A 15,780-nucleotide genomic window follows, 5' to 3' on the forward strand; every position below is an offset into this window, starting at 1 on the left:
ATCTATCTATCTATCTATCTATCTATCTATCTATCTATCTATCCCCATACACCCCCTCTATCTATCTATCTATCTATCTATCTATCTATCTATCTATCTATCTATCTATCAGATGAATGGAATGGAATGGATTCTTCAATAGGACATTTTAATTCCTGGCCTTCTTATGAAGTTTATTCCCAAGACAGTTAACATTCCTTTGACTGAATAATGATTTTTTTCTTCTGGATATTAAAATAGCCCTGTAGACAAATAATTTTGTATAGCCAGCTCCTCACATGGTATGAATTGGCTCTGCTACACTTCAGTATATGGCGCAATGCCCGTTTACACCAGCTGAGGAACTAGCACTTTGATTTCCAAGCAGATTGGTGCATTGTCGCCATTTCTTCATCAAAGAGGACAAAAATATTCCCAAAAGGAAAGGCTATAGTAGAAACAAATGAGATGAGAAACACCAAGACAATGGAATGCTCATAAATTGTAAATTTTATTGTCTTCACCTCTACAAGTGGACACCGAAGCGGGAAGGTAGAAGCAGCAGAAAATATTTCACATTGCATAGCCCAAGAATATAAAGGATCCCCCAGAAACAGCCCTTAATGATAAAATGTCACACTTATACAGTGGGTTACCTCTTCAAAGTGCATTTCAAGCATTAAGTGGTTATAATAATCAAAACAACAGAGAAAGTGCAATTTGTGAATGAAACAAATCTGGCCAAGCTGTAGAAACGTAAAGCAACGTCATGAGAGCAGAAGATTCATTGCTGTTACTTGTAGCTGTCACTTCAGCTGCGTGTTGGAATTTTGCAGACTTGATTTTGCAGCTGTTGACTTGGAAGACATTTTGCCCTTGGTTTTCAGCACTTCTGCACTGGAGGGCAGCACTTTTTCACTGGAAGGCAGCACTGTTGCACTGGAGGGCAGCACTGTTGCACTGGTGGACAATACTTCTGCACTGGAGGGCAGCACTGTTGCACATATTGTTTTGGCTTCACATAAATTGGTGTACTGTGGCATGCTCCAGAGGTATTGTGGCATGACGATCCAGAACCGTGGCATGACGATCCAGAACCGTGGCATGACGATCCAGAACCGTGGCATGACGATCCAGAACCGTGGCATGACCGCTCAGAACAGACCGACCGCCCATGGCCGTGGCATCCTCCAGAATATCCATGGAAGTACGATGGCCTCCTGACACAGGAGTGGCCTCCACTGCCGTGGCACGACCCCGACGACCCATGGCAATTCTCACCACAGCCCGATCGTCGATACTCGTAGCATCGGTTATCATGGCCTCCCCTTGGATAGCCACCACTGCTGCAGCAGGTGCTATAAGCATAGGTGAAGGGGGTGCGCCGGGTGTCCAGCCAGGAACCTGCAGGGTCATACCAGGTGGAGTTCAAGTTGAAGTAGGATTCCCTTCCAGAAGAGTAAATCATTCTGCAGCCGAGGTGAAGCTGAAAGAGACCACATGGGATAAGTCCTTGAATTTCCATTTTCAGAGTAGCAGCCGTGTTAGTCTGTATCCGCAAAAAGAAGAACAGGAGGACTTGTGGCACCTTAGAGACTAACAAATTTATTAGAGCATAAGCTTATGCATCCGAAGAAGTGGGCTGTAGTCCACGAAAGCTTATGCTCTAATAAATTTGTTAGTCTCTAAGGTGNAACCACTGGCCCATGTGTGGGGTAGACAAACGTGAATTTCCATTGACTCTCCTCAGATAGAAATTCCTGTTTGTCTACCCCACACATGGGCCAGTGGTTCTTAACCTGAAAGCCTCGAATCTAAGGGCGATATCAACACCCCCACCTGGGGACTGGCCAGCCTGTTCCAAGATGCCCTCTCTAGGTTTACACTGAAATGGATTTCCCCAGCCATATGCAACTGGGGATCAGAATCAGCCACAGGGCAATGTGCCAATTCTCCCCCATGCAAACTTGTTGGCGCTCTCTTCTTCAGGCAGCCCCATGGTGCTCTCACCGCTCACCTCCTCATCCTTCAGCTCCTAACCATTTATCCTTAGAACCCATAACGCGTTCTGTACACTGCCTCGGAGACATAAATGTCCTTCGCCTTTGCATATGGACCCAGCTACACAAGAAAAAATTGGCTCTAGCATTCCAACCCAGGCACAGGGAATTTCTGAGTTGGAGAGAGAAGCATGTTAAAGATATTTTGAATGAGCAGCAAAGAGGATCAGTATAATCTGACTTACCCTATTGACCAACAAGGACCGGTGAGAAGATGTGAAGCTGAGTGTGTCAGGAGCATTGGGACGCAAGAGTTTTTATACGCTTCGGAGCCCTCTTTCAAATGAGATACCCCAGGGGAATGAGCACTTAATTATTTACAATCAAAACAACCCCATGTGTGTTTGCGGTTCCCGATGTCTGACGTTGCTAGTTGAGGAATTATTTTTGATCAACAATAATTTTTGAATAGTGTAGATGATCAAAGCATTTGATTTGTGTAATCCTCAAATAAACTGGGTGAGGCAGATCAGAAGGTGTTTATTTCTCCATTTGACAAATGGGTAGACTGAGCCACAGAAGTGATAAGTGCCCTGCTACCAGTGAGTCACGGGCAGAGATGTGCCGACATCCGGTGTCCCACATCCTCAGTACATTATCCCGGGCTGCTGACTCCTCCTATGTCACTTGATAATGTAATTAGTAGCTCCAGCGCACGTGGATGGCAATCGGGGACAGAACTGGCTGACCTGCCTAGGAGACCAGGGGTGAGTCACTGGCAGAGCCAAGACGCAGAGATTCCTAGCTCCCAGCCCCAGGCCCAGTCCCCTAGACCAGTGGTTTTCAACCTTTTTTCATTTGTGGTCCCCTAAAAAATTTTGAATGGGGGTGTGGATCCCTTTGGAAATCTTAGACATAGTCTGCGGCCTCCTTGGAGGTTGAAAACCACCGCCCCAGACCATGCTGCCTCTCATGTTATTGGGTTGTGGTTTTTTAACATAATGTGAAGCGGAGACGCACTGAACAGGAATTGCCGGAGATGGATCAAAAGCGAGGTGGGTTTTGGTTTCAGTTTTGCAAAACTTTATGAGTGAGGTTTTTCTTTTGCAGGGGGTTGATTTCTGAGTCCCATTTCCTGCCTGGACTGTCCAGAAGTTTACAATTTTAATCAGAGGTGAGGCATGGGGTGTGTGTGTGTGTCACGCGGGGTCATGTGCCGCCCCCCAAGTTGCTGCTTGGTTTATACTGAACATATTCTCAGGAACTAAGCCATGTTCAGTAACATCTGCTGAAGCCGCTGCCCTCAATCTGTCCCCCCCCCACTATTGGCAGGTACAGGTCGTCACTGATTTTAGTCCCTCCACAGTTATAAGGACATTCAGCTCACCCCACCCCATCCCCCAAAAACTATTTCGGAATTAATTTGACCGATTTTCTCTTTTGCTGACCTGGGTGTTCAAGGCAGTGATTATAAATGGAGGGGCTTTCAAACATTGCAGTGATATGTTAACACAGGCCGTGGGTTATCCTGTATAGACCATATCAGGCCAGATTTTGGGCTCCTGAAAGTGTTTCATGGAATCTCATCCCTGACCCATTTGGTTGTTATTGCTGTTGGAGCTAGTCCAAATTTTTCCATCACAAGCTATTTTGGACAGAATTGGGGTTTTTTAATTGTTTTTATTCCAGTCAAATCAACGGAGTTACATTGATCTACACCAGCCGAGTGTCTGGCCTGATTATTCAAGAGGGACCTGATTCAAAGGTCTTTCAAGTGAATGGAAAGAGTCCCATTTATTTTAATGAACTTTGGCTCAAGCCCTCGGTGCTCAAGTATAAATGAGAATAGATAGAATGTAATTATCAACATTGGAATTTGCCAGAACTGGAATTTTTCAAAGGTAGACCTGAGTTTGTTTTTTTAAAATCAAAACTATTTTTTCAATAAAAATGCCTTTTTGATGAAATTTTTGCAAAAATTTCCATTTTTGTTGAATGTTTTTGACTATTTATTGGAAGAAACAAAACTAAATTTAATTTCCTGGAAACCAAAAAAACATTTGGTTTGTGGGTTTTTGTTGCAAATCCAAAAATGTTCCATGAAAATGAAAAAATGTTTGTTAAAAAGTTTCATGGGAAAAAATCACTTTCAAACCATCTCAAAAATTGAGATCCAGTCTATAGAGAACCGTCAGTGATTTTCAGGCTCTTCGTTTGAGAATCACAAATGTCACATGTTATAATTCATATGTCACCTCATGCTATGCATGCCCTGCAGACTCAAACACATGCTTCACATACTGAATCCATTCTTAACGATAATGCGTATCACTTTAGAACATGTCACCTTTCCAAACCACCAGTCAAGCATTAGCTAATTAGTGTGTGTAATAAATCACACAGAGTAAATCCACCATGCAATGTATCAGGCGCTGAACAAATACATGACATATCGCAGTGAAACTCATGTTGACATAGTAAGCCACTTATGTACATACCGAGATTCCCAGGTAGGGGCGGCTCCAGGCACCAGCGCACCAAGCGTGTGCCTGGGGCGGGAAGCCACGGGAGGCGGCCTGCCGGTTGCTGTGAGAGTGGCAGTCAGGCTGCCTTCGGCGGCATGCCAGCGGGCGGTCTGCCAGTCCTGCGTGGTTTCGGCCGCAATTCGGCGGCGGGTACACCGAAGGCGCAGGACCAGTGGACCTCCTGCAGGCATGCCGCCGCATCTGCGTGAGCAGCAGACCGCCCGCAGGTGCGCCGCCAAAAGCCGCCTGACTGCCGTGCTTGGGGCAGCAAAATACCTAGAGCCCCCCCTGTTCCCAGGTGGACACGTACAGCCCGTGCTGCCACAGCTTCATAGAATCATAGGGTTTGAAGGGCCCGCGAGTGTCATCTAGTCTAATCCCCTGCCAAGATGCAGGATTTGCTGTGGCTATCTGCTATAATAATGGCTATCACGGCTATTGTTGCTGGAGCTAGCTAGATCAAAGCTAGCTTGGGTGGGTCTATGCATGCTGCCGTGCAATGACGTATACTGGCACTTTCAGACTAGAGTTGGCCAGAAGACTTTGTTCCGGGGACTTTGGAATAAACAATGGCCTCGGAAATGGCCTTGTAGCAGGAAGGGTTCCCTGGCAATTAGTCATTTTCCAGCCTTCATGGTTGTAGAGAAAAGTTTGAAAATGTGACCCACTAAGGCTCAAGCCAGGAGGCAACTAAAAGAACCCCCCAAACTTATTATTTTTTTAAATCTTATGGTATTTTGGGGGGTGGGATGGGAGTTTGACTCATGATTTTTGAATGCTCAGCATTGGCAATACCTCCTATTGTAAAGTGCAGTCCTGAGTATTGGTCCTCATTATGATACTGGCTGTTAAACGCAATAGTCATGTGTTTAATGTTGACCCCTGAACCGGTATGTGTTCAATAGGATGCTTCTGGAGTTACCGAGGAAAAAGTGAAGAGGCTGATAACTATGGAAACGCCAACACGTTGTCCCTCTGATGAACTGCAAACTTCCTTGTCTCCCTGGAGATTGAAGAAGGAAACCAAGGGAGGGCTAGTAGAAAGTTTTCTATATTAGTTTAAATATTCCATAACCCAGGAATATCAATCAGACACAAGGCATGATACTTAAAAATAACACTTCACATTTGTCTGGAGGACGACGCTCTTCAAAGCGTGTTGCAGACATTAAAGGCAACTGGAGGGGAAAAGAGAGAATATCTGTAGTTTGTGAAATGGACAAGACACAAAAAGCTTTAAAACTGAAGACAATCTTATAAGAACAAGCAGTCAACTGGCGCATTTATGCTTATAGGCTATTTTCAACAGTTCATTGTGGTTTCTCTATCTCTTCTGCAGATGGACTAGCGGCTGGCAGATCTGCTTTTGCTGGTGCTGGCTTGGATATTGAAGCGATGGGGTCGGTAAATGGGCAGCGTATGTTGCACTAGTGCATAGTCTTGCTGCTTTGGTGCACGCAACGTTGCACGGGTGGGTGGTATTTTTTCACTGAGGCACAGTATTGCTGCATTGGCAGACAGTCCTGCTGCGCTGGACAAGCCAGTTGTGCCTGTTCTGTTGGCGTCACGTAAGGGCAGCTTCATGGCTCTCTCGGGCAGGGTCCAATGCTGCAGAATCATGGCATGACGATGCCTCTCAGCACAGACTGATCCTTCATGGCGTGACCCTGAAGCTCTGTCGTAGGAGGAGTCTTTCAGGGACCAGTAGCGACCTTGAAGCATTGCAATAATAATAATTAAAATAATAAGAACACAGAGCTCTTTTCATCAATAGCTCTCCAAGTGCTTGGGTGAGGAGGTCAGTTATCATTGCTCCTTTAGTCACTCATTGCAAGGTAGGTTTCCAGATCTTGCAACTTTTTTCTACACGACTTGTGGGCCCTAGCAACTGGGCAGCCCGGCTGGTAAGTGCCCGACTGTTCCCGCTGCATCCGCTAGAGCGGCACGCCCCCTCCACAGCCCCCATCCTGGCCTTGTGCCCCCCGCCCCCTAGCAGTGCCTCATGCACCCACCCTGGCCTTGTACACCCGGCCCTGAGCAGTCCCCAGAGCCCCCACCCTGGCCTCGTGTCCTCAACACCCCCCATCCTTGAGGGCTGGTCCCTGGAGCCTTCTCCAGCTCCCCCCATCTCAACAGGCTTCTTTCCTTCCCCAGTCCACCTCCAGTTTCCTGCTTCTGCCACATCCAACCTCCCCTGACCTCCCCAGGGCTGCTATCTGGAGTCTTCTTGGTCCCTCCCGCTACCCGGAGCCTCCTTTCTGCCCCTCTGCTATCCCAGTCCCCAAAGGAGCATCGCACCCCTAGCTGGATCATAGTCTGACAGCTTCACCTCCTGTCTCGGAGCCCAAAAGTACTCACACACTCGCACCCTGCTTTACTGCCTGGACCCCAGCCCATGCCCATTCCTCTTCCCCCCGCCCCCATCTCTGCTACTTGGATCAACTGGGGGCACAGAGGATCTGGGCCTAGCAAGGCGGGATTAGAAAAGCACCTGAAATCAGCAGGAGTCTGGTGCTTCAGTTGCTAAGGTGTTTTTGAAAATCCCACTCGGCACCTGTGTGCATCTTTAGGTGCCTAACCCCGTGCAAATATCTGGCCTTTAGGCTTCGCAATTCTGGTTAAAGCAATGAGTAAAGAGGTGGAAAAATCTGAGCCTTAGACATCCCAGGCCTATTGGAGTTTGTGGCACTCTGTACCTCGAAGCAGCACCCTGGAACCCCCATATTCACCCCGTCATATAATTATGCTATATTTCATACAAAGCAGGCCATGTAAGACAGCATATGAAAGGTCATGATCTGTTGAAACCCATTGTTCTGTCCAAATCGGTATATGGTTCGTGTGTATGAAGTTATGAGGTTTTGCTATATGCTTGCTATTGAAATATGTTGGAAGTTTGAAAGTCTCTGCTGCTAGGTGGTGATCCACTCCCAGGAAGGTGTTAAGCGACCAGTCATCAGCAGGGAAGTTGTAAACAAGGTGTCACGGAGTATTGGGGGACTCAGGGCCCTGCACCCCCGGCTTCCTGCGATTCACCATGACTCTCAGCCAGCCAGTAAGGCAGAAGGTTTATTTGGATGACAGGAATACAGTCCAAGACAGGTCTTGCAGGCACAGACAACAGGGACCCCCTCAGTTAGGTCCATCTTGGGGTCCCCGGGCATCCCAGCCCAGCCCCCCTTGGGAGGTCAGAGCCATCTCTGCCCCCCAGCCCTCTCTCCCTGCCTGCTTCCAGCCCTCTGCCTTCAGCGACCCCTCCCACAGCCTTGTTCAGTTTCCCGGGCTCAGGAGTCGCCTCCCCTTCAACCCCTTCCTGGGTTCTCATGTTACACACTCAGGTATGCGCCCTCGGGCAGATCCCATCCTGCAATGCAGACCATCCTAGTCACACTCCCCTGTCAGCATTCACAGACCACAGTGAGAACAGGCCCAGTTCGTCACACAAGGGATTTACAATACTGTAAGAGGGCTGCATGAGCATCACACAGTGGGGTATTGCTCAATTCTGTGACTCGGCAAAGCCCACCAGGACATGTCTGTGCGGGTGTTTTCCAGGCACCTGGACTGAGGATATAAAATAGGGAACAGTGGCATCATGCCTTGGCCTTTCTCCTCCCCCACCTACACTGGAACCAACAAGAACGCTCTTTTGAATTGAGGAGACTGGTCCCAGGCTTAAAGGGGAAGCCTGTGTATTAAGAACTGTAACCTACCCTCAACATCCAGTCTGGTGAGAAAAACTGCTTGATCCAAATACTGCTAGTGTAATAAAGTTTATGATTTAGACTACGCACTTACTTGTTATTTCTTTTGGTAACTATCTCTGACATTTTGTGCCTACCACTTATAATAACTTACAATCGATTTTTCTGTGGTTAATAAATCTGTTTTATCTTTTACCGAAAACAGTGTGTTTTGCTTGAAGTGCTTGGGAAATCTCAGCTCAGTTCACAAAGGCTGGTGTGTGTCCTCTCCACATTGAGGGAGGCAGGGTCTGGGTAATGAACTTACACTGGTCAAGCATCTGACCAGAGCAATTCAGCACAGTTCTGGGGTGCAAGGGTGGGGAGATTTGCTGGTGCCTTTCTCTGTGTGATTTGTGAGTGGCTCTGGGAGTATTCATGCCGGGTGCGGGGCTCCACGTGCGGTTGTGCTGAGTGATAACAGCACCCGGAGGGGTTTGCTGCTTGTCACTAGCAATGATTGTGAGAGACGGCCCAGCCTGGAGAGTTAAGGGGGCTCAGCAGTACCCCAGTTCCGGGTTGCACCCTGGTGATCCTGTCTCAGAGTTGGGCACTTAATGTGGTTAAACTGCCGTGAACACCCCAGCTGTTTTTTAAAAGGAGAGGGCTTGCGATCTAAAGAGGAAAGGGACTGGGGATAGACAAGAGACGGAGAAGTTTCTGGATAACAAACACCAAGACTCTGGCACTCTCACGGATATTAAAATTTAATGTCTGGCATTTCTGACCAGAGACCGAGGCAGGATTAAATTATCTGAGCATGCAGGAACCAATCACATTTGTTGAGGTTGTTAGTAACACCCTGGGTGGCTACAGTACACAGCAGAGGAGAGAGGATGTGCAATTTATGAAAGACGTAAGGTGGCAAAGCGTTTCCAGCTCAATGAGAACGAGAAGCAAACAGCTTCTGAGATGGACTTCTTTTTTCTCCTTCTTGTCCGCCTTTACTTCTGGTGCTTCTGCGGTGGCCACTGGCAGGGCTGCTTGGTCTGCTGCTGACAAGGGAGGGTGGTGGTTTGGCAAGGCACAGGGGTGGGGCACTGGGGCAGAGGTTTCACATCATGGCACGACCCGCCCCCGCTGCTGTGGCAGGAAGAGCTTCCGGTGTCGTGGCAGGAGGAGCTGCCGCTGTCGTGGCAGGAGGAACTGCCGCTGTCATGACAGCCTCGGGGCTCACGGGAACACATCTTTATGGAATGCAGGGAAACCTGGGGGGGGGAAAAAAGAACTTCCTTCAGTTACTGTGAAAACAAGCGCAACTTTCTTAGGATTTTCCTTTCCCTCCTGCACTGCGGAGCACTCACGATTCTTTTATGTGTTAAATGCATAAGCCAACAGTTCCCAGCTAATGACCTCTTCTCACTAGGGGGTCAGGAGCATTTGTGTGGGAGGTCGTCCAGGAGTCAGGCCCCCAGCTGGTGTAAATTGGTGTAGCTCTATGTCGAGCTACCCAGCTGTAGGGCTGTCTCCGGTTCTCCACCGATGTGCATTTATGTCCTCACTCAATGCAACCACTGCTCTCCAGATTCCAAAAGAAACCCGGCCCCATTTCAGTGATTCCCAGGCTGCCTCCTGGGAGGACCTGAGCCAAAGTTTTTAGGACTTCTCTCAGGACGCCTGGTGGCAAGGGGCGGAAGATACAAGAGTGAAATCCTCTGGCCTTGGGGATTTACATTCCACACGTAACAGAGTTTGGAGAAAAGGGTCTCAGGAAATGTTGTAGGGTTTGTGATTTTTTTCAGGTGGAATCAAGCCATTTCTAGTTATTGTTCAACAGAAATATTCTCTTAAATGTGGAGGTATGAAATGAACAGAGACCCTGCTTTATAAGAAGTCAGTTAAGAAACGAGACTAATAATAACCACACCTATCATTAGCATAATCATAGCCACCCTTATCATTACTGCCATTTTACAGACAGGGAAACTGAGGCACGAGAGAGTAACTGAATTGCCTAAGTTCACCCAGCAGGCCAGTGCTGAAGGTGGGAATAGAACCCAGATCTCCTGAGTTCCAGCTCTGTGTACTATCCCATAGGCAACACTGCCTTCCTGGGAGTAAGGAGATATGTGCACACACAAAAAATCTGGAGAAAAATGCTACTGAGGGAAAAATGTTTGTTGTGGGACAGGGAGAAGAGCTGAAAACAAGGTGGGGAAAGAGTTTCACATTATCAGTAGCACAATTTGGCCTGTCATATGCAGGAGGTCAGATAAGGGATAAAATTTCCAAAATACCTGAGCAGTCTAAGTCTCATTGATTTACAGTGAGACTTTGGCTCCCAGGTTCCTAAATCACTGTTGGGACATAGGTTCCTAAATCATTTAGGTGCTATTGACCATTTTACCCGAGATGACCACCACGCTCTCTCTGGTCTGGGCCAAATCCTCTGCTGATGTAAACTGGAGTAACTCCTTTGAACTCAATAGGAATTATGCTGATTTTACACCAGATGAGGAGCTAGTCATTGTGAATCTATGGACAGTATCTTTCTACTCTTGAAAACTGGGATTTTCTAAGCATTGAATAGGGTATTCAGGTTCCTAAATCCCATTAAAATTCCAGATTGAAATGGGAATAGGATACCGATCACCCCTCGGCTACTTTCAAAGTCAGACAAAATGCATAAACTAAAGATTGCCCTTGGATAAAAAAGAACTTTGAGTCAAGGAGATGCTTTCATCGGGTAGCTTTGTCCCAAAACGCTTGAAGAGCTGGGGAAAATGTATTAATAAGCTTCAGTCTATTCTCTCATCCGTTTCCATAGTTCTGTCTCCTTTCTACTTCCCATACTTCACATCTTTCTATTTTGTCTTCAGAAAACTAGAGATCCTAGGCACTGTGGTCGTTCAGATAAATAACAACAATCAATCAAAACTGCTACTTGGCATCAAATTCTACTGCCAGATTTGGCATCAAGCCCCAACAGCCCGCCCACCAACTCAGAACTGGAGTCTGAATAATTTCAGTGTCCAGAGTTAGACTCTTAATACATTTTGGCAGCTCGTAGTCCAAAAACTATTAAGTTAATTTTAATGAACAATAAAGAGTTTCATTAGAATAAGGACTTACCTTGAATGCCAGCAAGAACACCAGAGATAGGCGTGAAGCTGAGTGAATGAGGCTGCTAGGGGTATGGGAACTTTTATACTTTTCCTAAGCCCTGCTCTTGGCTGGGGGGCAATGACCAAGATATTTACAGCCTCTAATTATCCCCCGTCTTCAAAAGCTTATTTGACTCATCACCTTTGATTTAGATAATTTCTTTTCCTTGTGTTTCACAAAGTTTTAATTGCTCGCCCCACCCGATGTGCCTTGCAAGTGGAGATGAGGCAAACAGTGAGGGTGGTTTTGGTTGTTTAATATCTTACCGTCATGCAGGAGTAATTTTTGTATTGCAGCACCTAAAGTAGAGATGGGCCTTACCTGAAATATCTGAAACCCTCCTGTCCAAGGTGTGAACGAGGAGGTAGGATACAATATTCAGTGGTAGTTTCCTGCGGCTTGAATTGACGGGACATATCTTTTAGATAATGGCCAAGATTTTCTACAGTGAATGGATCCCTCCATTTTTACTTGAGGTGTTGTCATTTCTTAGGCTATCTAGCCAAGCCACACCTAGGACTTGGCACAGGTGCTTCATTTCAAATGCTCCAGATACTTTGCCAATACCTGTTTCACAACTGTGAAGTGACGTGGGTGCAATGGGTGTTGAATATAATCTGGTATTAGCAGAAAGTGCGGTGCCTGACTGCAGTGATCAGCAGGCCCGAACCACAACAGTTTGGCCATGTGGCTGGAACGACCCCACGCTGAGTGCCTGAAATTATTCTCAGTGGAAGAGTTCACGATGAGAGGGGCAGTGGATGCCCAAGGAGGCACCTGTGTAATACGGTCTATAAACCAATCCAGGCAATCTCCCTCAGAGGCCCAAATGGCTGCTGAAAACAGATGTGGATGGAATCTGTTCACAACCACGTCCCTGTGCAGCTGTGGCCTTAGAATAACGAGATGTGTCCCGTGTGGCAGCCAACTCTGACAGCTTTGCCCAGGACGTGCGAGAAACAGGAAAGAAGTTTGTGCAGGTTGGGAAAATACTTGGAAACCTCTCTTCAAATGGCTGATTAAGAAATAGATCTGGTTCCCCATTTTCTCGTCTTTACTTTTCCTCCTGTTTTCTAATAAGGGGAGTAAAAGCAAAAAAGAAGAGGCCAGAGGGAAAAATAGCCCCCCAGATGCTAACATTACGTACAAAAAAAATCATGGGTTTGTTTGTAATAATTTTGCCTTCCTGTCCAAAAAAAAAAAAAAAAAGAAAATTTGTGAAGAAAATGGAAAATGTTCATTTTTTCTGATGTTTCCCTCCTGAAAGATACAGATCTGTCTCCAAGCAGCTCTGTTTGCAAACCAGCCCTTGCCAGCGTAGGTTAATAGATTCTGAGGCTAGGAGGGATCATTGTGATGACCTACTCTGACCTGTCAGGCACCGGCCAGAGAAGTTCCCCCAAAATAATTTCTAGAGCAGATCTTTTAGCAAAACACCCAGTCTTGATTTAAAAATGGTCAGCGATGGAGACTCCTTGGTAAATTGTTCCAATGGTTAATTACGCTGATTAATGACACATGCTCTTTTCTTTGTGTCTGATTGTGCAAACTCTGTTCACGTTGGGGAGCCCTTACTCACTGGTGAAGTCACTCAGACCACCTGCAGGAGTAAGGATTCCCCAGGTGAATAAGTCTTGCACAACTGTGAAGTTAGAAGGCAGTTATGGAGCTAGCCACACCTCCAGTGCAGGTGGCACCATTTATACCACATGGTTTCATTCCCTTAATCTAACAGGCAGGAAGTGTCCCACCAAAGCCTGAAAGGAGCTCCTAAAACGAACAGTCCCACCTCTGAGAAAACTCCCTTAAAAGCATATGCCTACAGGGGGTTTCCACCTCCGGGGACGTGTGCATGGATCTGTCAATAGGCCGTAGTTAATGCTAGCACTTTATCTGGACTGTCTAATAACCATAACTACACATTTCTTGTTGCCTTGATCGCTTTAATGAGGAACTAGGCCAGATCTCCCCTCTTGGCTTCTGCAAAACATGTTAAAGGGCGGAGCACTGAAAGCCAGTTGGAGATCTTTGGTGATTTTTTCTCTTGTTTTCTAACACTTTCAGGGGTACATTCCATGTATTTCTGAGTGGCCTGACCCCAGGGGCATCCCAGGAATCTACATTTCTCTCCCAGCTCCCCTCGTGCTCCTGGATGCGGGCTGTGATTTACCACTAGCCTTTGCCAGCAGGAAATTAATATCCTTCACCCGCTGGCTCAGCGGCACTGGCCAGGGAATAAGGGAGGGGTGTGTGTCGCCAAGGTTCCACTCATTGCCCGTCTACTTGCCCAGGCAGGTGCAGCCCTGTTTAACTCTGCACACTCAAACCTACAACCCAGGGAGCTTGCCTTGCTTTGGTCAAGGAGTAAGGGGAATGTGAATTCTGCACCTATGGGCTTTAGACCTTCTGCCTGCAGGCTTGTTGCTCGAAAGCACGGTCCAGGTAACCCATATAGGGAGGTAAGAGAGGTTCTTGCTCTCTTTATGAGGGTGTAGTCCATGCATTAATCAAGCGCTCCGGGAGAATTAGCCCTCGGTATCTAACGGGCACGGCTGTCCTGGGTCAGCAGTTATTGCATGGAATTTATAAAACGTGCTGGTCAAGTCTCTCTGGGAGCATGTGCTGTTTAATATGAAAAGGACTTTTTAATTAAAGGAGAAAACGGAGGATTAACAAGCAGAGTCAATGTCAATTCAAGCACTCCAAAGGGCTTGTCTCGGCTAGAGAGTTTTGCTGTGTTAAGGTCACCAGTAAAGTGGCTGCCCTCCCGAGTGTGGGTGGAGTGATGCTGGTAGAAAAGTGCTTGTAGCTGCACAGATTATTCCAGATCAGGAAGGGGAACAAGAGATATCAATAGAGGGCACCTATCTGGGTCCTCATTGGGGCCACGGCAGTTCAAAATCACACCCAGGACTGACACGGTTATACCAGTAGAACTTTTCTAGCGCAGACCCGGACTCAGTTTCCCCACACCACGACCTGTCCTGAAAGGCCCCTCAGCCCATGTGCCAGCATCTGCAGCATGCCCTGAAGGCCAGCGAACTCTCTCATTCTCAGAGCAGAGAGAGAGGAATAGGTTACCGCGCAAGGGATCTGTCTTGCTGCCCTGTTCTGTTTAAAATCCAGGGGCTCTTAGCTTCAAAGGCTAAAGTGAACTGCAGTAGGAGGAGTTTGTAGGAGAGCTGGAAATTGAACTAGGACCTCCTGCCTTACACTCGTTGAGTAGCCCCTTACTCCAGGAGTAGCACCCTTGTCTTCAATGAGAATACCCAGGTGGTAAGGATAAGGAACTATTCAATGTGTGTCCGGTCTCAGAATCTGGTCCTATCCCGTGTAGTGCTGGCGGAGATGCAGTAGATGTTGTGAGGCCATGTTAGGAAGCATGACAACACCCATTTATGTCAGCTGAGGATCGGACCTTCCGCCTTCTCCAATCTGGGATTTCTAAGTGGACACAACCGCTGTGTTAATCAGAGGTCAGTTTCTAGTCTGACGCCAGGTGAACGGCTGGCAGGGGAGCAAAGACTAACTAAAGCAATGCAAACACCCTGACACTGTGGTTTTCATGCACTATACGTTTTATTTTTTTCTCACGTGCACAATTGGAGATCAAAGCAGGGAACCGAGGAACGGAATTTTTATCCCAGCCTTGAAGCACAATTCACATTTCTCGGGGGCATCGGCAATAGATCGGTGATCCGGGGTTCAGCTGGCGAAGAGAAGAGAGAACCTGCAGCTTAGGACAGAAACACGCCATGCAAAGCATTGGAAATGAAGGTAGCTTCAGGAGAACAAGAAGTCAACGGGCACGTTTATTTTCTGGGATTATTTCCCTTGTTGCTTCCACGGCTGTTACTTCCGCGGGTTTGGGGGCCACTGGCAGGGCTGCTTGGTCTGCTGCTGCTCCACGCATGGGATCACAATGGGGCATTTCTGCTGCATCGACTGCAGGGAACCGCCACTGCCGAAGTCGTCTGAACCACCACTGCAGTAGCCGGCGGAGCCTCCAGAGCTGTAGCCGGATCCCCCTCCAGTGCAGCCGCCGTACGATCCCCCGCTCCCACCGTCTGATCCCCCTCCAACACCACAGCCGTACGATCCTCCGCTCCCACCGCCTGCAATGATAATCTTTTGCCCTGATCCCCCACTCCCACCGCCTGATCCCCCTCCAACACCACAGCCGTACGATCCCCCACTCCCACCGTCTGACCCCCCTCCAACACTGCAGCCGTACGATCCCCCGCTCCCACCGCCTGATCCCCCTCCAACACCACAGCCGTACGATCCTCCACTCCCACCGCCTGCGATGATAATCTTTTTCCCTGATCCCCCACTGCCACCGCCTGGTCCCCCTCCAACACCACAGCCGTACGATCCCCCACTCCCACCGTCTGATCCCCCTCCAGTGCAGCCGCCGTACGATCCCCC

General features: G+C 47.7%; 1 protein-coding gene across 1 annotated transcript; it reads right to left on the reverse strand.

Annotated features, from left to right (window-relative positions):
* Positions 1-561: 561 nt before the first annotated feature.
* Positions 562-2,255, reverse strand: LOC117889177 (keratin-associated protein 5-1-like). Its single transcript, XM_034793061.1, has 2 exons — positions 2,225-2,255; positions 562-1,465 (listed from the first exon to the last, which is right to left on the reverse strand). Exon 2 carries the CDS (start codon positions 1,445-1,447, stop codon positions 863-865), a length of 585 nt encoding a protein of 194 aa, XP_034648952.1. The 5' UTR covers positions 1,448-1,465; positions 2,225-2,255; the 3' UTR covers positions 562-862.
* Positions 2,256-15,780: the final 13,525 nt, after the last annotated feature.

Source organism: Trachemys scripta, chromosome 16 (assembly GCF_013100865.1).
Source record: "Trachemys scripta elegans isolate TJP31775 chromosome 16, CAS_Tse_1.0, whole genome shotgun sequence".
NCBI lineage: Eukaryota > Metazoa > Chordata > Testudines > Emydidae > Trachemys > Trachemys scripta.

What these genes read in the sequence shown, in the direction of transcription:
- LOC117889177 (XM_034793061.1), bottom strand. Translation starts at nt 1,447, where the DNA reads ATGATTTACTCTTCTGGAAGGGAATCCTACTTCAACTTGAACTCCACC.